General features: G+C 33.1%; 3 protein-coding genes across 3 annotated transcripts; 2 read left to right on the top strand and 1 right to left on the bottom strand.

Annotated features, from left to right (window-relative positions):
• The first annotated feature begins 3,031 nt into the window (after nt 1-3,031).
• LOC116126070 (protein OSB2, chloroplastic-like) lies at nt 3,032-6,081 on the top strand. Its single transcript, XM_031411780.1, has 5 exons — nt 3,032-3,465; nt 4,618-4,756; nt 4,865-4,949; nt 5,021-5,127; nt 5,701-6,081. The coding sequence occupies exons 1-5, from the start codon at nt 3,119-3,121 to the stop codon at nt 5,887-5,889; spliced, it is 867 nt and encodes a 288-aa protein (XP_031267640.1). The 5' UTR covers nt 3,032-3,118; the 3' UTR covers nt 5,890-6,081.
• A 5,086-nt stretch (nt 6,082-11,167) lies between these two features.
• Nucleotides 11,168-12,386, bottom strand: LOC116126034 (auxin-induced protein 22D-like). Its single transcript, XM_031411727.1, has 4 exons — nt 12,039-12,386; nt 11,743-11,945; nt 11,543-11,642; nt 11,168-11,432 (listed from the first exon to the last, which is right to left on the bottom strand). Exons 1-4 carry the CDS (start codon nt 12,242-12,244, stop codon nt 11,360-11,362), a joined length of 582 nt encoding a protein of 193 aa, XP_031267587.1. The 5' UTR covers nt 12,245-12,386; the 3' UTR covers nt 11,168-11,359.
• Nucleotides 12,387-19,297: 6,911 nt separating this feature from the next.
• Nucleotides 19,298-21,473, top strand: LOC116126037 (auxin-induced protein AUX28-like). The gene is made up of 5 exons (XM_031411730.1): nt 19,298-19,769; nt 20,479-20,711; nt 20,792-20,927; nt 21,037-21,098; nt 21,190-21,473. The coding sequence occupies exons 1-5, from the start codon at nt 19,483-19,485 to the stop codon at nt 21,225-21,227; spliced, it is 756 nt and encodes a 251-aa protein (XP_031267590.1). The 5' UTR covers nt 19,298-19,482; the 3' UTR covers nt 21,228-21,473.

The following is a 21,473-nucleotide window of genomic DNA, read 5'->3' on the forward strand; positions in this document are numbered from 1 at the left end:
AATAAAAATTTGATTTGATTACCTTTTATATCATCCCATAACCAATTTTAAGAACATATCAATGCCTCCAATGTATCAGAATGAAGTCTATTGCGATGTGGACCTACTACCTTTCCACTAAATGCAGACTCAAAAGCAATTATGAAGACAAGAATAGCAATGATATCTTGAGCAATATTCTGTAGGTAAGATATTTAGGTCAATTTGCCTTAGGCATGGCAATGGGGTGGGGATCTCATTCACTGTACCCATCCCCACCCTCAAAATCACTCCCCGCCCTCGCCCCATCCCCGTTATGGGGATGACAAAAATTCTCCTTCCCCGCCCCATAGGGGAATGTTGGAAGGTCATCCTCGCCTTGTTAATTTTACATAAACCTAAATTAATTTAAGCATTACCAAACACAATAGTTAATTTTCATCCACATGACAAACACTTAAATTAATCGTTTAAACATAGTTAATTTTACATAAATATGGGTTAGAGACTGTTCTTGTTCAATTGTTTAGGGTGAGGGAAATTGAAAAAATATGGGTTTATATAGGTATGATAATTGTGTAATTAGGTGAAATATAGAGGTATTAGTGAAAAGTAAGGATATATATATAATTTTTAATTTTATATATTATATGTGGGGGGGGGGGGGGGGGGGGGGGGTGGCGGCGGAGGAAGTACCCCACCCCCGCTCGCCCCTATCCCCGAAAAAACCAGGGCTTCCCCACCCTATATGGGGCGGGGTGGGATGGGTCCCCAAAATTTTGGAGAATATTGCTATGCCTAATTTGCCTTCTACCAAGCTAATACATCAAAGTTAGGAGTTTTAGGCAAGTTTCTCCTCTAAGTAACATTTTGGTTCTGACTTTCCTTCGGTAACACTTGATTCTTGTTCCATAGACATATTAAAACTAGCAAGGAACCCCTCACCACTAGGAATATCATACTGAGAAGAAGATGCAATATAAGAGGGATGAGCTTGACAACTTTCTTGCTTAGATTGATACTTACAAAACAAATCATAACAAAATCCTAGAATTCTCATAATTTGATCTTTACCACCATCTCCATAGATCAAAGGAAAAAAATAATCTAACAACTTCAATTTATATCTAGGATTTAAAACAATTGCTATCCATATAACATCATGAATCACATTCCAATATTTGAAAAACTTTTAATCCATTTGCATTGCCATATTCTTTATCATATCATCTCAACATCTAAGCTAGCTAGACAATGCAAGTTTAATTTCACAAATTTTTGGAAAATAAACATTAGATGTGGGATATTTTGTTCTAGAGAATAATAGAGTGGCTTTGTAAAATATTTTTAACTTTCCACAAATTGTGCCAACTCCCATTCCTCCTCACTTGGCAAACATCTAAATTATGGCTCACAATGCTTTAAACAAGTAAATACTTCTTTATAAATGAAAACAGTTTCAAGCATCAAATAAGTTGAGTTTCATTGAGTCTTACAATCAAAAGCCCACTTCTTGATACTTTGAATGCTTAATCAATGTGTCGTTTCATCAAATCTTTGCTCTCTTTTGAGCAATGTCATCCAATAAGTAACATTATCACAAATTTTTGCAATTGATTGCCTAATCACAGATAAGCCATCTTGAACAATTGAATTCAGAATATGCGCACAACAATAAATATGAAATAATGAACCATGTAGCATAAGAGAGGTACTTGGAAGCTCTCTCAAGATATCATCAACAACTACATCATTAGTGGAGTAATTATCAACCATCAATGTTGACAACTTTCTATCAATATTTCACTAAAAAAAATAGTCTGTCAACATTGCATAAATGACACCTTTAATATGTGGGTAAGACATATATACAAACCTACAATATAAATTATAGATAATTGATATATTAATATAACTATAAAAAATGCATTAAGAAATAAGAATAATAAAACATAAGAAAATAATACATTTTGCGTCGACTTTGTAACACCCAATGGTTATCGATAAAGTGTGCTGTGATGGTCATATATAATTTATTTTGATTGTTGGAACTCCACAAATCAGAAGTGATGACAATTCTACCTCGATTTTTGTTTAACAATTTTATTGACTTCTCATTTTCAACATCATAAATTTTCATAATATCCTTCTTAATAGTGTTCCCGAAGATAAACTTGAACAAGGGTTGAATAGTGTTACAAAATCTTCTGGACCCATAATGATCAACCCTGCTATGAGGATACTCATGTAGAATAATCATTGTTAGATTTTGCAATATGTTTAATAATTCTAACTAGTGGTGTCAGATCCTAGCTAGAATTCCATATTCATGTTATATACTATCATTGTCTTCCTTAGCCAATCCCAAACTAAATACTCAACCCTTTTCTCAAACTAAAACCCTCCACAACGCCACAAATATATGCAAAACGGTTCACCATTTAGTTAAAAACGATTGAAAAATGTTGTCCTTAACGAAATAAATCATAAATAGTAAAAATCCGACTGCATACAAGAGCAAAGTTGAAAAAAAAAAAAATAGGAGGTATGGATTAAAAAAAGGTCATGGGGGTCAGACCCTAATAACTTTGTTGTAGTTTCCACTCCATGCATGGATATTTAGATTGCTTGTGAGATGATAGACGGTGGCGAAGACAAATTGATCTCCACGAAAGTAGATGATGATGATGACGACAATTATCGTTTGATTTTTTATTGCAGAAAATATTTAGAATACAACATGTACCATGTCATCTATACCACTCTCTAATTGTCATTAGTAGCTATAAAATGTTATATTTACTTGATATTTTTGCATTGTTTTGTGATACCACATCAACAATACCACCTTCTAATTTCATTGGTAGTTATTAAATTAACAGCTCGAAGAATTTCCAGTTGCTGTTGTAATGAGGCCCAACCGATGGAAGCCCAAACCCCTCTCCAACCCAATCGTGCTCAGACTTGGGCAGCAAGCCCAGCATTAGATATTTTAGCAGCCCCAATTACCTCACAAACGCTTCCCATTTCGCAGCTTCGCGCGCAGATACAGTACTCATACTTTCATTATACATAAACACAAAACAAAACAAAGGAGGAGAGATAAGATAGAGAGATAGGAAGAAAGATTTTTCTATCAATGGCAATAGAACAAACACTAATATCAACGAGAAACCTCTTCGTTTCAACTCCAAAAAACCATCTTTCAAACGCTCTAATCCCCGTCACTAAGCATTATTGTTTTAACCAGCCCTCGCCTTCGCCCTCGAAATTAAATTTGAAATGTTCGTTTGATTACAAAGACCATAACTACAGTCAAGTGGCCTACCCGAAACCGCAAGAGATTCCCTGGAGGAAGGACCTTACTAATACGGTGCAGCTTATTGGCGTGGTTGGGACCGCCGTGGAAATTAAGCACCTTCCCTCTGGTAAAGTCGTCGCCTGGACCCGTCTCGCCGTCAAAAAATCGGCCACCGATACTACCTGGTATTGTTAATAATGTATTAAATTTCTAATTAGTTTTATTTGTTTTGTTAATAGTGATTGTGTTTGGATTATTAATTGAAACGAGGAGGAATTTAGTAAAATTTGAACTTGAATGCATTTCGTAAAGAAATTGGAAGTTGAAATTTTGAAGTAATGGGGTGATAGTGGCATAAATTTTCTGTAATGGTGAATTCTTTGTTGAATTGTGATAATCTTTTTTACTTTAGTTGTACCAAATTTTGTAAAATGGGATTAGGTTTTGGTCTTGGTGGGGTGGCTAAGTTAAGAAATTTGAATCTTTACCGTTCAAATAAATGGATGAGATTTTTGGTTTTAATAGATGAAGGAAAGAGCTGGAGAAGCTTATAACTAGTTTTCTTAATTCTGAGAAGCTCATGAAGAAAGCTGGGAGAAAAGAAAGAGCTCGATACAAACAATGGGACCATTAGATACTGAATCAGTGAGTGAGGATTTAATATTGCTTCATTTAAAATATGGTAGTCTCAGGTCCAAAAGTTGCAAGTTCAGGTTCTATCTTCTTCCAATTATATTAACTAAGTCTAGTATTTTTTGCAAATCCAATCAGGTTTCTTGGACTTTTTTTTTGTCGTGGCGAAGGACATTAGGAGGTTGACATTTGATATTAGTTTACTGTCGTGTGTTCACTGCTATTTGTTAGTAAGAAAGCGAAAGTTTCCTTTCACTTTCTTCACCATCACTACTACTGCATAGCCAACTGTGCATAAATAGCATTTGCTGTGATTTTCAAAGTCAGTGTAATGCAATAAGCACAACCTTGGGGTAACTTTAAAAAGTAGAAGAGGGATTTAGAAATAGAGGTTGAATGAGCAAATGGCTAAGGAAATTAGGGAACCGACTTACATCTTTGAATACCACATATGTAGACTGACTAGAATTTGATTTATGGGCATTTAAATACTCTTGCTCTCTCTCTCTCTCTCTCTCTCATGTTCCCTGAGTAGATTCATCATTTTTTTTTTCAATAATATAGCATCTGTACAACATGTAAGTCATTTTATTACATGTATTTGTCAATTTGCTTCCTGCTCTGTTGAGATATCACTACTGGAAATATTTTATTTGAGTTGGTATTCTTATGCTTTTCCAAAACTGAGAATTCATGTTTTCTAGGATTAATTTGACCTTCTGGGATGAGCTGGCCCATGTTGCATCTCAACATGTAGAGAAAGGCAACCAAATATATGTCTCTGGTCGGCTGGTTTCGGATATGGTTGAAAGTGATGAAGGAAAACAGCAGACCTATTATAAGGTTTTGTAATTCATAATACTAAATTCTATCATTTTTTTTTTTTTTTTTTTTTTTTTAATAATCAGCTGCTTTTCAGAACAAATGATGATAATTTCAGATCTTGTGCAGGTGGTTGTACAACAACTGAATTTTATTGAGAGGAGTTTCCCATCAGTGGCGTCATATGATCGTGAATCTAATTTCATGGCAGCAGGCAAGTTCTACCCCTATGAAACATAGTTTTGAGTAGATCAGGATTGTTTAGTCATTACAGTTTCCTTGCAGGCAAAAAGCTTGGCAATAATTCTGGAAATAATACGGGTTCCATTGAAGAGCTATGGCAGGCCTTTTTTGCTAATCCAGTGGATTGGTATGATAATAGGAAGAACAAGGTACATTTTCAGCTGCTTTTTGAACCAGAATCATGTTTGTGTATTGATTATTCTTTGTTTTAGTATGGCATGTGCTATTGAGATTTAACTAAGGTGGTAATGGTTGGGTGTGTAGAGGTAAATTTTAAGTAGGTTTATCGATCAAAAGGTATAATGTTCCATGATTCTTGAGTAGGATTTTGCATTCTATTCGACTTGGTGCATGGTACATCATGTACCTGAAGTGAAAAATGAAGAAGCTAAACTGTAATTGCTGCATTGCTCATGTTCAGAAGGCCATAAAGTTGAAATCAATCTTTCCAAAAATCAGTTTTTCTGGAAGTTTTTAGCTGCATGAAAGCTGAAGTTATCGGTCGCAGAATACAATGGACCACTTTGGAACTAATCCACCAATGTATTTTTTTTCTGTTAGTCAAAGATGAAAGTAAAATTGGATTGAAGTGTTCTGACTTTCAAAGTTTCCGCACATACTATATGCAATCTGCATACTTGAAAATTGAAATTGATTCTATAAGCTGCAGTCTATTCTTTATCCTTTTTATGGAAGTGAATTTTCTTTTTGATGATTTATAGAGAAATCCCAAGTATCCAGATTTCAAACACAAAGATACCGGTGAAGCTTTGTGGGTAGAAGGCAGGTACAACCCACCCTGGGTGAAGTCTCAGCTAGCAATACTGGATACCAGAATGGGCACTCTACATAACGACGATTCTAGAATGCATGTACATTTTATGGCTGCCGACGATGTCATGCCTTTTTGATAGCTTATTATCTTGATTTCCCAACACCATTACCATTTCAGCAAGTAATTTCGAGCTCCGTACTCAATTTTTTGCTTGATGTTATTTTCCATTTGTCTCAATATAGGCTTTGCTTTGTGTAGATTCTCGTTGCATCATTTTCTAACATCCGTTTACTTGTAATTTATTTGAGCTTTTGAATCTGTGTTGACATAATTCTTCTTTTTTTTTTTTTCTTCTAAATTTCTCTTAATTTAATTTCACTTGTGCCGTGTTTAAGTCAAGACAAGTGCTAGAAACAAGCTTTTTCAATACCTTTCTTACTCTTATTCTCATTTGGATAGTGTACAAATGACAAAAAAAAAAAAAAAAAAAAAAAAAAAAGAAGAGAGATATATGATCGTTTTTGTTTTTTGTTTGTTTTAGATTTCTTTTGTCAAATAGCTGTGGTGCCTTGTCAATGTTAAGGGTTACCATGATAACAAACAAGCTGTAGGTATGGATGCAAAACATTGGCTGAATAAAGTTGGTATGGTCTATTACTATAGGAAAAAAAAAGAAGAGAGAGAAAGAATGGAATTTCTCTTATGTATTCTTCTTCCTCACTCCTCTTGTAACTTAAATCTCAAACACAATAATGCTTTTGTCTATCCACTGTCTACAATAAATTGATGAGCATCAACTGGGGACATTCACTAGTTGGAGAAATGGGTGTGACAACCCCATTGCTATGACTTTAATAGCTTCAACCGATTCTTGAATGGGACCCTGGTGCAGATATAGCTGGACATAACTACTCAACACATCATATATAGGTTAACTACAAAGCATCCATGAGGTTTGGATTTGGAACAAAAACTCTCGCCTCAATTTGGGAAATTAATGTTGTCATTTTCAAATGACGTTTTAAATGTAATGGGCATTATGTCAATTGCAATTACTAAAAAAACCTGATTTGAGAATTGGTCACCCTTTTATGGCCGTTACACCTAAAATGAACAAATCAACAACAAAAACAAACCCTAAAAACCCTCAATATTAATTTAATTAAAAAAAAAAAAAAAAACATTAAAACCAAATCACCCAAGAAGCAAATAGTACAAAGAAAGTCATGATTCCTCACCGATATTATGCCAAATTGTTGAGATTTAGATTTGGTACAAATTTGTCAAATACAAATCAATAATGGTGAGAGTAAGGGAGAGTGATAAAAAGAGTAAAATCTAAATATTTTAGCCAAAAAAAAAGGGAAAATATTTAAATGAAGTGAGGAATTTAGTTGGTGGCGCCTCATGAAAGTAGAAAGGAAGTGGGTAAACCGTCTTATTTGTTAAGGTTCCTATTTTTGTCTTTAATAAATTTACGTCCCTTTTTAATGTATTATAAACATGTGTCCTCATTTGAGTTGCCCGCATGAGAATGTAAGCGAAGTAGGGTTTGATAATATATATTCATATATTTTTAATAATACCCTTTTGCAACTAATATATAATAGTCAAATAATATTCAACAATAGCAATTAGGTACTATTATATTTTTTTGGCTACTAATAGTTTTACTCGTAAAATAATTTTTATGCATGACTAAAAAAAAAAAGGTTGCTGAAAATATTCATTTGACGCCTATTATTTCCTCCAAGCGGGAAAAGAGTGCCCATATCGAGCAACTAAATTAACGCTACATGAAACTTTCAATAATTAATTACCTTTAGTTGGAAAAAATAAAATAAAAATTGCTAATTAACATAGTTCTTGTTGGGGGGTTAGAAATATATTTTAAATAAATAATACTACACTCGTAAGCACTTCTCATTAATTTTCTCTCACAACGTGACGTATCAGCTTGTAATTTATCAACTCGCATAGGTCCTGCTTACCCAACAATGGGTCCCATCTGACTAAACCAATTGTGAGTTGCCATAGAGAGATGTTTGTGAGGCTAATATTATTGATTTTAAATAAGTCATTTACCAAACAGTTGACAATTTTGGGCAAATGGCAAGAAGTTTTAGTCAAAACCATTTTGGTACCATTGCATATTTGCAATCTTGAATATCCTAAGGGTGTGTTTGGTTGGAAGTAATAGGAGATTACTGAGGTAATATCATCTTATCTTACTTGATTATCATGTTTGGTTGTCAAGTAATATAAAATTCCGGTAATCTTCAAATACCAATAGTAGTTACTGTTAGTAATATAGGAGGTAATCTAATTACCTTAATTTTCTTATGTATTTTAAAATTACTTGGAAATCTTACTTTTGTTACAATTTTACCTCTTATTAATAAAATTTTAGGATAATAATGCCCTTGTTTTAAAAACAATTTACAAAAATACTAATTGACTATTTTATTCTTATATATAAAGTTTTTAGGACATAAATACCCCTGAAATTTAAAAAATTACCAAAGGGTGGTGGCCAGAGCTGGTCGGCGGCGATGACGGAATGGCTCACGGCTGGCCTTATCTGGCCGGTTGTACGTCACTAAGGCTGTTTAGATCCATGGAGGGAAAAGCCAGATATTTGGCAGTTAAACGGCCGTCATTTCACAGCCAGATCTCCACTTTTGCCACCGTTGAAGGCGATGGCAGACTGCTAGCAGTGGCTTGGGGTGGGTGGGGGTGTTTTTGTTAATTTTAAACTTTTTTTGTTGCTTAAGTGTTTTAGTTAAATTTGAAATGTAGAGGGTTAAAAGAAATTATGTAAAAAATAATATTATATTAATATTTAAAAATGAGGACAATTCAGTAATTTATATAACATAACCACTAATTTATTCCTCCCAATCAAACCTATTAATATAACATACCCACTAATTTATTCCAACCAACAAAATACATTTTATTAAATATTTTCAGTATTCTTCAAGGTAATCTAACTTTTCATTAATGTAACATTTCCAGTAATACAATATTTCCTAAACCAAACACACCCTAATAGTTAATCGTTTGATCAAAACCACCAACCATGTATTCAAAAAAAAATTTTTTTCCCACTCCTTGCACCGTTACATTTAATTGACAAAACTTTTATTTAATGGTATTAGCGTTAGTTTCCGAATATTGGAGGGGAAAATGTTTTTACGGCAAATCTTAGAGGTGACAACGTAATTAACTCTTATTAGCTACATAAATCTTCTATGCCTAAGTTAACACCAATATAAGTTAGAATTCATCTGTCCACTCCCTCAAACATGCACCGAATTTGACATTATTTTTTGTTGCAAAGATTTGCTTGTCATTGGAGATTAGCCTGATAGTTTTCGAGCTATCAAAAGTAGATTTTAGTTGAAATTTTCCGTCTCTTCAAGGAGTCATTGTCTTGGTAATCTACTCTCTAGGAGCTTATTTTGTATTATCATAGATTGATTTGATGACTAAGCTTTGTCTTCTCAAAGAGTATCCACCAAATCAACCTCCATATTTTGTGTTTCAACATCTTCAATATTGCTTCTTTTGCACTCACTCATTGTTTAATTATTTTAATTCTCTCTTTTCATAAACTTAATCAACTTAATTATAATACCCACTTGCTTTTTACTTATCTTCTCTTCAGAATCAAAGCAAAATTTACAGAAGACTTTACACAAATCCCAAGCCACCATCCAAGCAATTTTAGCTCTTCACAGTCAAACGATGTTGCTATGATAGATAAACAATTATCACCATTAATTTAATGAGAAAACTTGGTACAGAATTTAAAGTTCTCTTGATGATCGATGAAGACTTTCTACCAAACTGTGTGAGTAATACATTGACCATCATTTCTTTGAAAATATATAACAAACAGTCATCTACCTGTTGTGTTTGGTATGAAATCTCCACCGATATATAATTAAAACCTTCTTATTTTTGTACCAAAAATCAGAATTCAATACATTTTGTGTCAATTTGAGTATACATTAAAGATATTTCTTCTTATTATGAAAATTTAGGATAGGTTTAGAGCTGTCATATGGGTCAAACGATTGATCTAATAAGAAATTATATGGTTAAATATGACACATATTAAATAATGTAGCTTTTTCATAACAATACAATATTAATACAACGTGTGCAAAAATATAAACCACATAATTTAATACTCCTATTAATCTAAGAATAGGTGACAAAAGGGTTAATTTTATCAGCCTAAACTATTAAAAACCTGAAACTAAGTTTTTGCAAATATCATAAAACTACTTAATAAATATCGGAAACGCCCTACAAATATTAGAAACCCCTTTACAAATATCAAATATCCTCCTCCAAATATCAAATTTAAAAAAGCCCTAAATAGGGATATTTAGTATTTTCTAAGAATTGTTGTTTTTTAATTAAGAAATGAATGAAATAAACCCATAATAAAATAACTAATTTGACATCTTTAAATAGGATTTTTAAAACATGATAGAGCTAGCTGTTTTTATTGAATAATTCATTACCTATTATAACGCATATAATTTACGAGTTATGTACATACAGGAAAGAATAATGTTATACTTATACTATTTTTTTTACACCATTTTGTAAATATTATGATGTGGCATATGCTACAACCACATAAATTTTATTATAATATTAAAAATTAAAAATAATTAAAAATTTGTGTAGTTGTGATATATCACATCATGATGTAATGAAAATTATGTAAAAGAGTAATGTAAGTGTAACATTACTCTACAGGAAAACACCATGATGGAGCAATACAATCAATTAACGTATTTATGATATATAATTTTTCAATTTAATAACAATCAGTTATATTAATTATATACATATTAAAAAAAAAAAAAAAAAAAAAAAAAAAAAAAAAAAAAAAAAAAAAAAAAAAAAAAAAAAAAAAAGATAAGAAAGAGAAAATCGAAGATGCTTTAAATCAATGAAAACAGCTAGCTCACTTGTATCTTGAGAAGGAAGTACATTACTCTGATCTTAGTTGAACTCGTCATATCTATGATTTTTTTTTTTTGTTTTTTTTTTATATTAATATGATTAATAGTTATTAAATTGAAAACTATATAGCATTTTTTATCCATCGATAGTTGATAGTATGGCCTCTCAGATGTATAACATATAATATAACAAAGAATGAAGAACTAATCAAAAACATGGTAAAAAGAAACAATGATATTCTATTGCATTTCTATATTTGAAAGAAAGTGGAAAAATACATTGTTTCTTCTGTATAGTTTGGATCTCAAGTGTTATAATATAATAATAAAATTTATACATATATTTTTATTTTTCTTTAATGCTATATATATATATATATATATATTGAATCAAGGACGAACTAGGCTAAGAAAAAGCCAGCAGCGAGAAACGAAATGAAAATATATCTTGATAGATCTTCCAGTGTTATGTCGAAGTGTGTATTTTATTATTACAATATCTCCTAGAGATCACCCAAACTGCTTCGAAACCAACGACGAATTTTCTCTGACTCAACTTGTCTTCTTTTGCTCCAATAATTGGCACTGGCACGACGTAGTTTAAGTACTCCCTGAGTTTCATGCACAGCCGAGGCCTATGGCTTCTGATCCTTTCATGATTCTCAGTCTCTTGCAGGAGTTGATAAACATACTGCAATAACATAAATCAAAATATAAATGAACTTGCTGAAAAAAATAAATTAAAGGGTACAAAATTAGAAGAATTAAAATTAAGAAAAACGTCCGTGAAAGAGAACTTACTTCCATGGAACATCTCCAACAAGCATCCAATCACCATCTTTATCTTCATAGGTTGGAGCATATTCAGATCCATTATAGCCTTCCCTCTCTGAATATTCACCTGAGAAAAAAAAAAGTAAAACCAAAATCGTCAGAACCAGCAATATATATAACATAATCATGCATATAATTAAGTTTTAATGTGATTAAGCTTTACTTACCAATGGTTAACTTGAACATATTTTCTAAAGCTTTAAGGAGCTCCAGGTAACATTTATAAACCTTGAGATCAATCTTCCTTAAATAAGGAGCTCCATCCATGCTCACTTTCACGTACATTCCCGCACCATCGCTCTCATTTTTCTTCGCCTGTAAAGTATTCTTCCTGTAAGAACGAATCGGAGGCCAACCCACTACTTGTGCCCTGCCATATCACATAATAATTAAGTTAATAATTAACCCTAATTAATCTTTTAATTCTGTTTTGGAGATTTTGTTGAGGTAAAAGATTACTTACTTGGCCGGAGGGGCACTGTCCCGTTCATCATTTCCACCATAAGAAACACTAGAATTGCTCTTTGACTCCTGGGAAATCTCCGGTGAAGCTCTCTTATTGCTCCGAGATGAAAATTTCTCAGGCTCATCGCTTCCCGGCAACCCCAACCTCAGTTCGGTTGCCTTCAAATTGAGATCATCACTCTCATACTTCACCAATCTCTCCATTGCTAAAACCACCAAGTTTCCAAACAGTTCCTCGATCGAAACAAGTTAATAAGAAGATGAATAAGCAACGAGTTCTTTTTTGTGTATTCAAAGAAGTTATCAAGTTGAACAAGTTTCCAAAACTGATGAGAAAGATGTGATGGCGCAGGATTTTTTTATAGGGTTGATGAGTAAGGGACACTATCTAGGTGACTTATTCTCTTCGTGCATGAACTCAATTGACCCCCGGAAGCGATCCCACACGCGTACTTTCCTACGCGTTCCAACGAGGCAATTACTTGGAGGGTTTCAGCCTTTCAGGCGAGAATCGAAGAAATAGCGCGTGGGTGAATCGTTTGGATGACGGGACAGAAACAGATATTGGTGCCTGTCATTTTAGAAACACCGTGTAGTTTGGTGCTGTGTAAGAAGGGGACAAAGAAGGGACAAGTGGAGCCGGTGGTATTGAAGACTGTGGACCTGTTTGGACCAGGAATGGAGGGCTGAGATTTGGGGATTAGTAGGTTGCGTTTGAGGGTGAATTTTGGGAGCGTTGGATTAGGGACTTTGATTAGGACAACCCATGTGAGTCACGGGTCCCACGTGGATGTTGTTGATAGGCCTGGCATGGCCATGTGGGTTGAGTTTTGTAGGTCCATTTTGTGAAATTGATTGGCTTATGGGCTATGCATGACATGTGGAATGTCATGTGCATTTGGGTCAGCTCATGCTGATCATCCTCTTCTTCTTGAGATAATAGCATTAATGACCCTGGGGTTTGGGTTTAATAGTTCAGATCCTTCTTAATTTTAATAAAATATTAATCCATATAAAGATAGAACAGATAATTTACTTGTATATATAAGAAGAAAAATGGGTAATTCGTTTTTAATTCACTCATCTCTGCGTTAAAAATGTTGTTTTAAAATTAATATTTGATTAACAATTATTAGTTTAAGGAGAATTTTCTAGTATTTGAAAAGATCAGAACCTGATACTATTAGACCAAAACCTTGGGGTTAAGTCTTTTTCTCTCCTCTTCTTCCCCACAATTTTTTTCTCTTTTGATTATAATGTTTCATAACCAGAAGAATAAGTTGACCATCGTAAAAAATTTAAAAAATAAAGCAGAAAATTAAAAAAAAAAAAAAAAAATTGATTTCTACATGCATTGTATTCCTGCTAGTAGATTTGATGTTAAATGCATGGCTTTACTGTTCTCAATGAGAGACATTTAATGCTAACATGGATTAGAGCTTCCAAAACCACTATTTAATGTGAAAATAATCTGGTTAGTTGAATCTTTATAATATGAACACGATGGTTGAGGGATCTGGTTCACAAAATTGTGGTACAATTTAATGCTGCTTATATATCATTTCAGATTCAAACTTTTGAACAATGGGAATCCGCGTGATAAAATAATCTCAACTTCTTTATATTTATATTGAAATGCGATGCGACAGTGTTGTCTAATTGTTACACCTTTGAATTTGCTCCACAAATCCATGCTTTTCGTGACTTCAATTCATATTCAATGGCGGTAAAGTGTATTTATCGGTGGACGCGGAGGTCGACTGCTATTGCCAAGTGTGTTAAGATAGAAACTTCTTGGTTAATGGTTAGCTATAAAGGTAGCTATCAGATTGTGATTCTGACACCAATTGAGAAGAATATTATCGGCTACGACTTTTCAGAATGCTAAAGAATAGTATCGGCACCAGTTGAATTTTCTAATTAAACATGTATGAAAGCATGAACTAGTTATGTATATGGAATCCTTGAAATAAAGCATGAAAATCACAAGACAAAGAACCCAATGAATTCCAACAGGAATGGAAATATGCAATATGTATAGAAATGCATGCCAGCAAACTTTAGAGATTAATGGGGTAGCTAGTTTTGTTTTGAGCAGTGGCTATGTTCTGAGAACCCATAACACAGGATGGCATGCATGCGAAAAAGAGGAAGATGTCACAATTGATACAAAACTGCAGCGTATTAATTCAATTCTGTGAACACGACTCGATTCCATTCACTTATCTTTAGAGGACCACAGAGGAATTCAAAGGGTCCACCAACTTTTTCTTCCCCCAACTACATTGGCTTCATGGCATTTGTTTTCTTTGGTGTTTTATATTATGCCAATTCCACACCAGCTCCTTGCCACCAGTTTCGACCCCACTTCTTATTTATGTTATGTTATGGATTTCAATTTTCAAACTTCGATTGATTTCTTTTAATGTAGATTAACAATATTAGTATTAACCATAAATTGAAAAGAAATTAATTGAAAGAAATATAAAGCTTTCAATTATAAATGATGAAAGCTGAATAAGGGACAAGATAAGAAGGCAGGTTGATTCACAATAAATGGTAGATTGAAGTGAAAGGGATCATGGGAGGGAGCAGAAGCATTATATAAAATCAACGAGTCTTAACACACGTGTGATGTGTTAACTGCCGATGGTGATCGATGTGGGACTCGACCCACACGTGATGAGAAAGCTTCAATTTTGGACTTTTATTTTTGTAGAAACAAATACCCTAGTAGTCCCCCCCTTCACCTCCTCCTTGTTTCCCTTTGTCTAATTCATTTTATGTTCTTCTTCAATCTCAAAACATGAAACCCTCCTTCATTTTACCCTTTGGGGCTCTAATTAATTGCCTCTGCCTCCCATGTCCATACTCCATCTCATCTTCATGCTACCATCTATGTAATGTCAGCCTCCATACAAGGTAGCTAATTAACTCGATTAATAATCTATCTCAACGAAAAAAATTAAATCTTTTGATAAGACAGATATATTACATTGTCTATACGTTTGTCTAATAAATTTTAACTAGTAATAAGTCTAACCGAACATGTTCTTTAACCCCTCAAAATCCTTTAATAATTTCACTTAAATTGTTCAAATCACCATCAAATGGCCCATATTTTGACTATAATGTAAATGACTTAATGTCATTAGACACCACTAAAAGAAAAAAGATTATAGTGAAGATTATGGCCATTGTGCCCCCTACGTTAACATACTAATAATAGTAAAAATGGACCCTGATTTGATAAGGTAAGGCCCAAAATACTTCCGTACAGGGCTTGTGTTTCAGCCACTTTCTAAAGAGGGTGACCCATCACTGGCCCATTTTGACACGTAAAAGTGAGACAAGATATTCGGCAACACGAGGCCCGTTTCACCCATCAATGTGACTTTTAATTTAGTGACTGTCCTTTTAATGGTAGAAATTAAATTTTATTCTTCTTCAATTAAAACCTTTATCAAATTAATCAATCAACTCGTTTTTTTTCTATTTGGTCTTTCTTTCTTGGACATTTCGACCCCCAATCTATTATGAAAGACAATTCTCGCCTCGGTTTTAGGAACACCCAATATTATTCCAAATTTTTTAATTTATGAGTTAAAACTTAACCGTGGAAGAGAAATCTTATCAATTTATCTCACGTATATAATATTATGGAGACTTAAAACCTAATCTAAAATTACAAATTGATAAGATAACCCTTTTACGGTTAATTTTAATGTCTTAATTTGAATATTGAGTGCTTTTACAACAAAGCTTAAAAAATTATCCTATTGTGAAAGATTGGAGGTGAAAATGTCATTCAACCTTCTTTCTTAAGGCACAAGAAGGGTGATTGTGCAAATCTAGAAACTTGAATTGCACAAAAGAAAAGAATGTTCATAAATTGTGATTGAAGGGTTGATTAATTATATCGAGTTTTAATTAATTGCTCCATTAATTAATCTTTTTATCCCCACAGTCAAACCAAATTAGCATGCTTTCACGCCTTGCAATTTCCTTCGATAATCCGTCACAAATCTCTGGTAGTTTACATTTTCAGTTGTATTAAGGTTAATTAATAATTTAGTTGTATTATAGTTTGACTTATATAATATGAGGGAAAAAAAAAAATATTTATGCAAGTTTGATTATTATATGCATTTAGGGAGAGACAAGTGGCAACGAGAATCACCATCCCACTCTTCATAGACAATTCAAGACGGGATGAAGATCCCTAAATGGGAATTGAGATTCACACGAGACCCAATCTTTGAATATAACTATTTTAAAGTAATTCAAATACTTCTAAGTTTTTGAAATATTACAATTATATGTCAAAGTTTAACATTTTTCATAACTTATCATCTCTAAAATTCTAAGATATTCTTTTATACGAGNTTGTGCAAATCTAGAAACTTGAATTGCACAAAAGAAAAGAATGTTCATAAATTGTGATTGAAGGGTTGATTAATTATATCGAGTTTTAATTAATTGCTCCATTAATTAATCTTTTTATCCCCACAGTCAAACCAAATTAGCATGCTTTCACGCCTTGCAATTTCCTTCGATAATCCGTCACAAATCTCTGGTAGTTTACATTTTCAGTTGTATTAAGGTTAATTAATAATTTAGTTGCATTATAGTTTGACTTATATAATATGAGGAAAAAAAAAATATTTATGCAAGTTTGATTATTATATGCATTTAGGGAGAGACAAGTGGCAACGAGAATCACCATCCCACTCTTCATAGACAATTCAAGACGGGATGAAGATCCCTAAATGGGAATTGAGATTCAGACGAGACCCAATCTTTGAATATAACTATTTTAAAGTAATTCAAATACTTCTAAGTTTTTGAAATATTACAATTATATGTCAAAGTTTAACATTTTTCATAACTTATCATCACTAAAATTCTAAGATATTCTTTTATACGAGACCATCCAAAAAATAGGGAAGATTAAAAGGTATTTTTGTAATTTTATCCCGACATTACCAATTGTTGATAGCAAAAAGAAATTGTAAACTACTAGCCTTATGGTCGGACGATAAGACTTTAACCATTTGGATGGATTATCCATAAACTTTATGTTCGAATCCTACAAAGTAACCACTTATCATATTTATAACTTACTTGATCCATTAGACTGATAGGATATTAAATAAATCTCAAGAATTAATTGAGGTACATATAAACTGATATAAACACCCCGATTACCAAGAAAAAAAAATGTAGATTTGGTTAAGGGGTAATAAAATGCAAGTGAAGAGTGCATGCAAAGGGCAGTTTTTAAGAAATTGGTTGGATAAAACAGTGAAGAAGAAGATATTAAATAACAATAATAATGTGTTAATGAAGGAACAGTATAAAAAGCATAATTCCAATTCTTTTGATGATCCACTCTTACAGCATCAAAGTAAGATTTATGCGCGAAATTGGCATCGAATTTCCGGCATTGACGGTTTTTTTTTTAGCATCAAGAATCTCTCATATTTTTATGAATATTTTTTACCTTATTCTTTTCCTTTTAGGGTTCTTCTGACCCTACACCATTTGACTTATAATTATTTAATATAACCACCGCCTACATCTCTCTGATCATTTAATTATTGAATTCTAATTCTAATCTTCACAAAATAGAAGATTAAAAATTAATCATTGGCTCTTTAATCATCAACATATCTTATTTTTAACACATGGACGGTTCAAATAATATTATTATGTATTATGCTAAGAGACCAACTTCTGATTCTTTGTTGGGCAACCAAGTGTCAACATGTAATCTTACTACTCTAAACTTTAGATCTTGAATCCTCCAATAAACATGATTGAACATATTAATATAAGAAGTTAACTTAATAATTTCATCTTAAACAAGAGTGACGACATGATAATATAAGAGTATTATCATTATTTTATTATTTATATTTATATACAATTTCATTAAATAAAGTTAATTAATATTTACAAATAACGAAAATTTACATAGTATGTTATAATTAATTAGTAAAATAAAAAGAAAAAGAATGGGTGGGTGGGGGCGAGGTGAGGCGAGTGGGATGCCCTGCAGCGGCGCACATGGGATAGGGTTAGAGATATAGGCAACATAGGCATGAGCCTACATCTTCACATGCCCACTTCTGTGAATCTCATCACATGCTTTTTCTTACACTTGGGTCCCACTTTTCTTATTTTTAATTAATTATTTTATTTATACTTTTCATTTTCACTTAACCTTACGTTTCTCCAGCATCATCCTATTACCCTTCCTACATATTTATGCATGCAAAATTTAGACCCAACACTAGTCATCGTTTCCGCATGCATTATTATTTCCTTTTAAGTATTTGCCCATCTTTCTTCTTTTGTGCACACAGTTCTTTCTCGAATTAAAGCCATTGAAAAGTTACAGTATCCAGGTTCTAACAATATATAGTTTCACCATGGAAACCAAATTCTGTAATCTAATGGCCATTAGATTAAGTGCTTAGTGAAGGAATAAAAGGATAGCTAGGTTAAAGAGACGTACCTTAAAAGACCTAATCCTGTCTACATAAAGTGATCTGATTGATGTTATTACAACCTGACTCAGAGATCACATTCATTGTTATAGATAAACCCCATTTTCACACCTTTTGGTTGGCTCTGGAAGATTCGAATGAAGCTAAAAATTTTGTGCCCTAACTCCTCCAAAAAAAACCAGTAAAAGGAATAACCCATTTGGTTAACTAATTTGATTCTTCGAGTTTCAAAACTTGGTAGCTACCATCAAATCCATTCGTATATATATATGCATTGATCAGTTCAGCCAGTCAATATGTCAATCCATTTGCAGAAACTTTCAGTTAAACCATTTGGCATTTCTCGTAAATGGCTGAAGCTAAAAGATTTTTTTTTTTTTTTTCTTTTATTCTACTTTGATGATTGAAAATGCCAAATGAAAGATTAAAAAAACAAAAAATTGAGTTCTCCATTTGTGATCATCAATAGAATAAGAGGGATAAAAGAGAAATAGGGTGGGCCAAACCCTAGTTAAAACTGGCAAGAGGCCAAGAACTCCACTTTCTCTTTCTCTCTCTCCATTCTTAAAGCAATCATAGGATGCTAACATCACAACTTCGTCATCAGTTCGCATAAAGATATAGAATAATCCAACCCACACAAATTAACACGTGTCAAAATCCCAGTAACCAAACTCGGAAAAGACAATGCATTCATCCGTATATTAATACCCACCCAACCCAAACACACACCTCTTCCAAAAAAACGTTTCTGTTATTATCAGTACTACAATTTCATAAAGCCTTTTTAGTATTACACTTTCACTTTCATTTCATTTCAAGCAAAAAGAAGAAAAAACACCACAAATCCAATTAGTACATAGTATTGAAGGAACTTTCTAAAAGCAAAAGTGGGGTTTAGAGAGAGAAAAACTTATAGGAGGGCTAAAGATGGCGAAAATGGGGGGTGAAGTTGGGGAGAAGGAGAAGCTGGGGTTTGAGGCGACGGAGCTGAGGCTGGGGTTGCCGGGGAATAATGGTGGGGGTGGTGAAGGAGAAGGAGGAGGTGCTGCTGCGAGGAAGAGAGGGTTCTCTGAGACTGTTGATTTGAAGCTGAATCTTTCGTCCAAGTCCAAAGAGAGTTTTGAGACGGATCCGAATGAGAAGGTGAAGAGCTTGCAGAAGGAGAAGAATCATCTTCTTCCTTCTGCCATTGATCCTGCCAAGCCTCCTGCTAAGTAAGTTTTTGTCTTTCTTTATGTCCTTCCACTAATGAATTCAATTTCTTTATGTTAGCTAGTTGATGATTATGGCGTGATTCATTAGGGTTAGGTTAAGATAGTGTGTTTTCCTGTTTTCTGTACGTCTGTGTGTTTCTGAGTGTCAGAGTAAGAGAGACGAAGAAAGAGACAGCGATTTCTACCATCATCCCTCCCAGAGAAGTTAGATCTTGTAGTAAGTGAGGAAAACAAAAATAATACGAACAATATAAGGAAATTTAAGTGATTATCAAAGTAAAAAACGAAAGTTTTTATCTTAATATTTTTCTTTTCTTTTTTCAACGTATATAGTAAAGAGAAATTAAATTCATTTTGCATATGTCAAGCTCCTTTTTATGTGAACATTCAATGAATCAAACGGAGAATTATACAAGTAATTAAGTGTACAGAAATTTGTCCTATAACACATGCAACTGAATTTATCGAACTTTCAATTATCATGTAAATACATAAAATTAGATGGAATTAATTAAATTAATGAATGAAAATAGTGTGTTATAACAACATCAACACTTTATATATAAACAGATCTACCATATACAATAAAATTGAAACTACTATTACAGTCCCATGTTACACTGAAATTTATACCAAAATGGCTGTATTTTTCAAATTAAACCATGTACAACTTCCTTTAACTCCTATGGTGAATATAAATGAATTTCAGGGCACAGGTGGTGGGTTGGCCGCCAGTTCGATCGTTCCGGAAGAACATGTTAGCTGTGCAGAAGAGCAGCCCTGAGGAAAGTGAGATGTTGAGTGTGAATGGTGGTGCTTCTTTGGTGAAGGTGAGCATGGATGGTGCTCCTTATCTCAGGAAAGCGGACTTGAAGATGTACAAGAATTACCAAGATCTTTATGATGCCCTAGGCAAAATGTTCAGCTCCCTCAGCACTATTGGTATGTAAAATCAATTTCTAATGAGTTTCTTAATTTAATTAATTTTACAAGACCCTAATTTTGATGAAATTACATTGAAGGGAATTGTGGATCCCAAGGAATGAAAGACTTTATGAATGAGAGCAAGCTTATGGATCTTTTGAATGGCTCTGATTATGTTCCTACATATGAAGACAAGGATGGTGACTGGATGCTTATTGGTGATGTCCCATGGGGGTAATTAACTTCTATTTTATCCACAAAAACAAACAATAATCTCATAATTAATATGTTAATTATGCTACTTAATACTAATTACTCACCCAATTCCTCTTATTTAAATCAGGATGTTTGTTGAATCATGCAAGAGGTTACGTATAATGAAAGGCACCGAGGCCACTGGACTTGGTAAGTATAAACCTTTTCAATAAGCTACACATAGTTTAATTATTTATATTTATGATCATTAATTTTCTAAAAAAATTTATGGGATTTTCAGCTCCAAGAGCCATGGAGAAATGCAAGAACAGAAGCTAATTGTGAGGTGGCCTGCTCTTGTTGAATTAAACGACGAACGATCAGAGATAAATGAAAATTTGAGCAGGACGTTTTTACAGTGTTTATGTATTATTAATTATGGTTTGTTATATAAATTAAATGTGAGATACTTGAGAGTATTTTCATTGTGGAAAGAAACAATAATAACTCTTATGTTACGTTACAAAAATTAAGACTTTGGCTATGTTTTAATTATAGGCTTGTTTAGTGTTGATGGCTTGCTTT

Source organism: Pistacia vera, unplaced genomic scaffold, assembly GCF_008641045.1.
Source record: "Pistacia vera cultivar Batoury unplaced genomic scaffold, PisVer_v2 Contig174, whole genome shotgun sequence".
Classification (NCBI taxonomy): Eukaryota; Viridiplantae; Streptophyta; class Magnoliopsida; order Sapindales; family Anacardiaceae; genus Pistacia; species Pistacia vera.

Excerpts from the sequence above, each read along its gene's own strand:
- LOC116126037 (XM_031411730.1), top strand. The coding sequence starts at position 19,483 with ATGGCGAAAATGGGGGGTGAAGTTGGGGAGAAGGAGAAGCTGGGGTTT. Across the intron at positions 20,928-21,036 it reads ATTGGTGATGTCCCATGGGG|GATGTTTGTTGAATCATGCA; the intron begins GTAATTAACTTC and ends TATTTAAATCAG. Across the intron at positions 21,099-21,189 it reads CACCGAGGCCACTGGACTTG|CTCCAAGAGCCATGGAGAAA; the intron begins GTAAGTATAAAC and ends TGGGATTTTCAG.
- LOC116126070 (XM_031411780.1), top strand. The coding sequence starts at position 3,119 with ATGGCAATAGAACAAACACTAATATCAACGAGAAACCTCTTCGTTTCA. Across the intron at positions 3,466-4,617 it reads TCGGCCACCGATACTACCTG|GATTAATTTGACCTTCTGGG; the intron begins GTATTGTTAATA and ends CATGTTTTCTAG. Across the intron at positions 4,757-4,864 it reads AACAGCAGACCTATTATAAG|GTGGTTGTACAACAACTGAA; the intron begins GTTTTGTAATTC and ends GATCTTGTGCAG.
- LOC116126034 (XM_031411727.1), bottom strand. The coding sequence starts at position 12,244 with ATGGAGAGATTGGTGAAGTATGAGAGTGATGATCTCAATTTGAAGGCA. Across the intron at positions 11,946-12,038 it reads GACAGTGCCCCTCCGGCCAA|GGCACAAGTAGTGGGTTGGC; the intron begins GTAAGTAATCTT and ends GTGATATGGCAG. Across the intron at positions 11,433-11,542 it reads GTTGGAGATGTTCCATGGAA|TATGTTTATCAACTCCTGCA; the intron begins GTAAGTTCTCTT and ends ATGTTATTGCAG.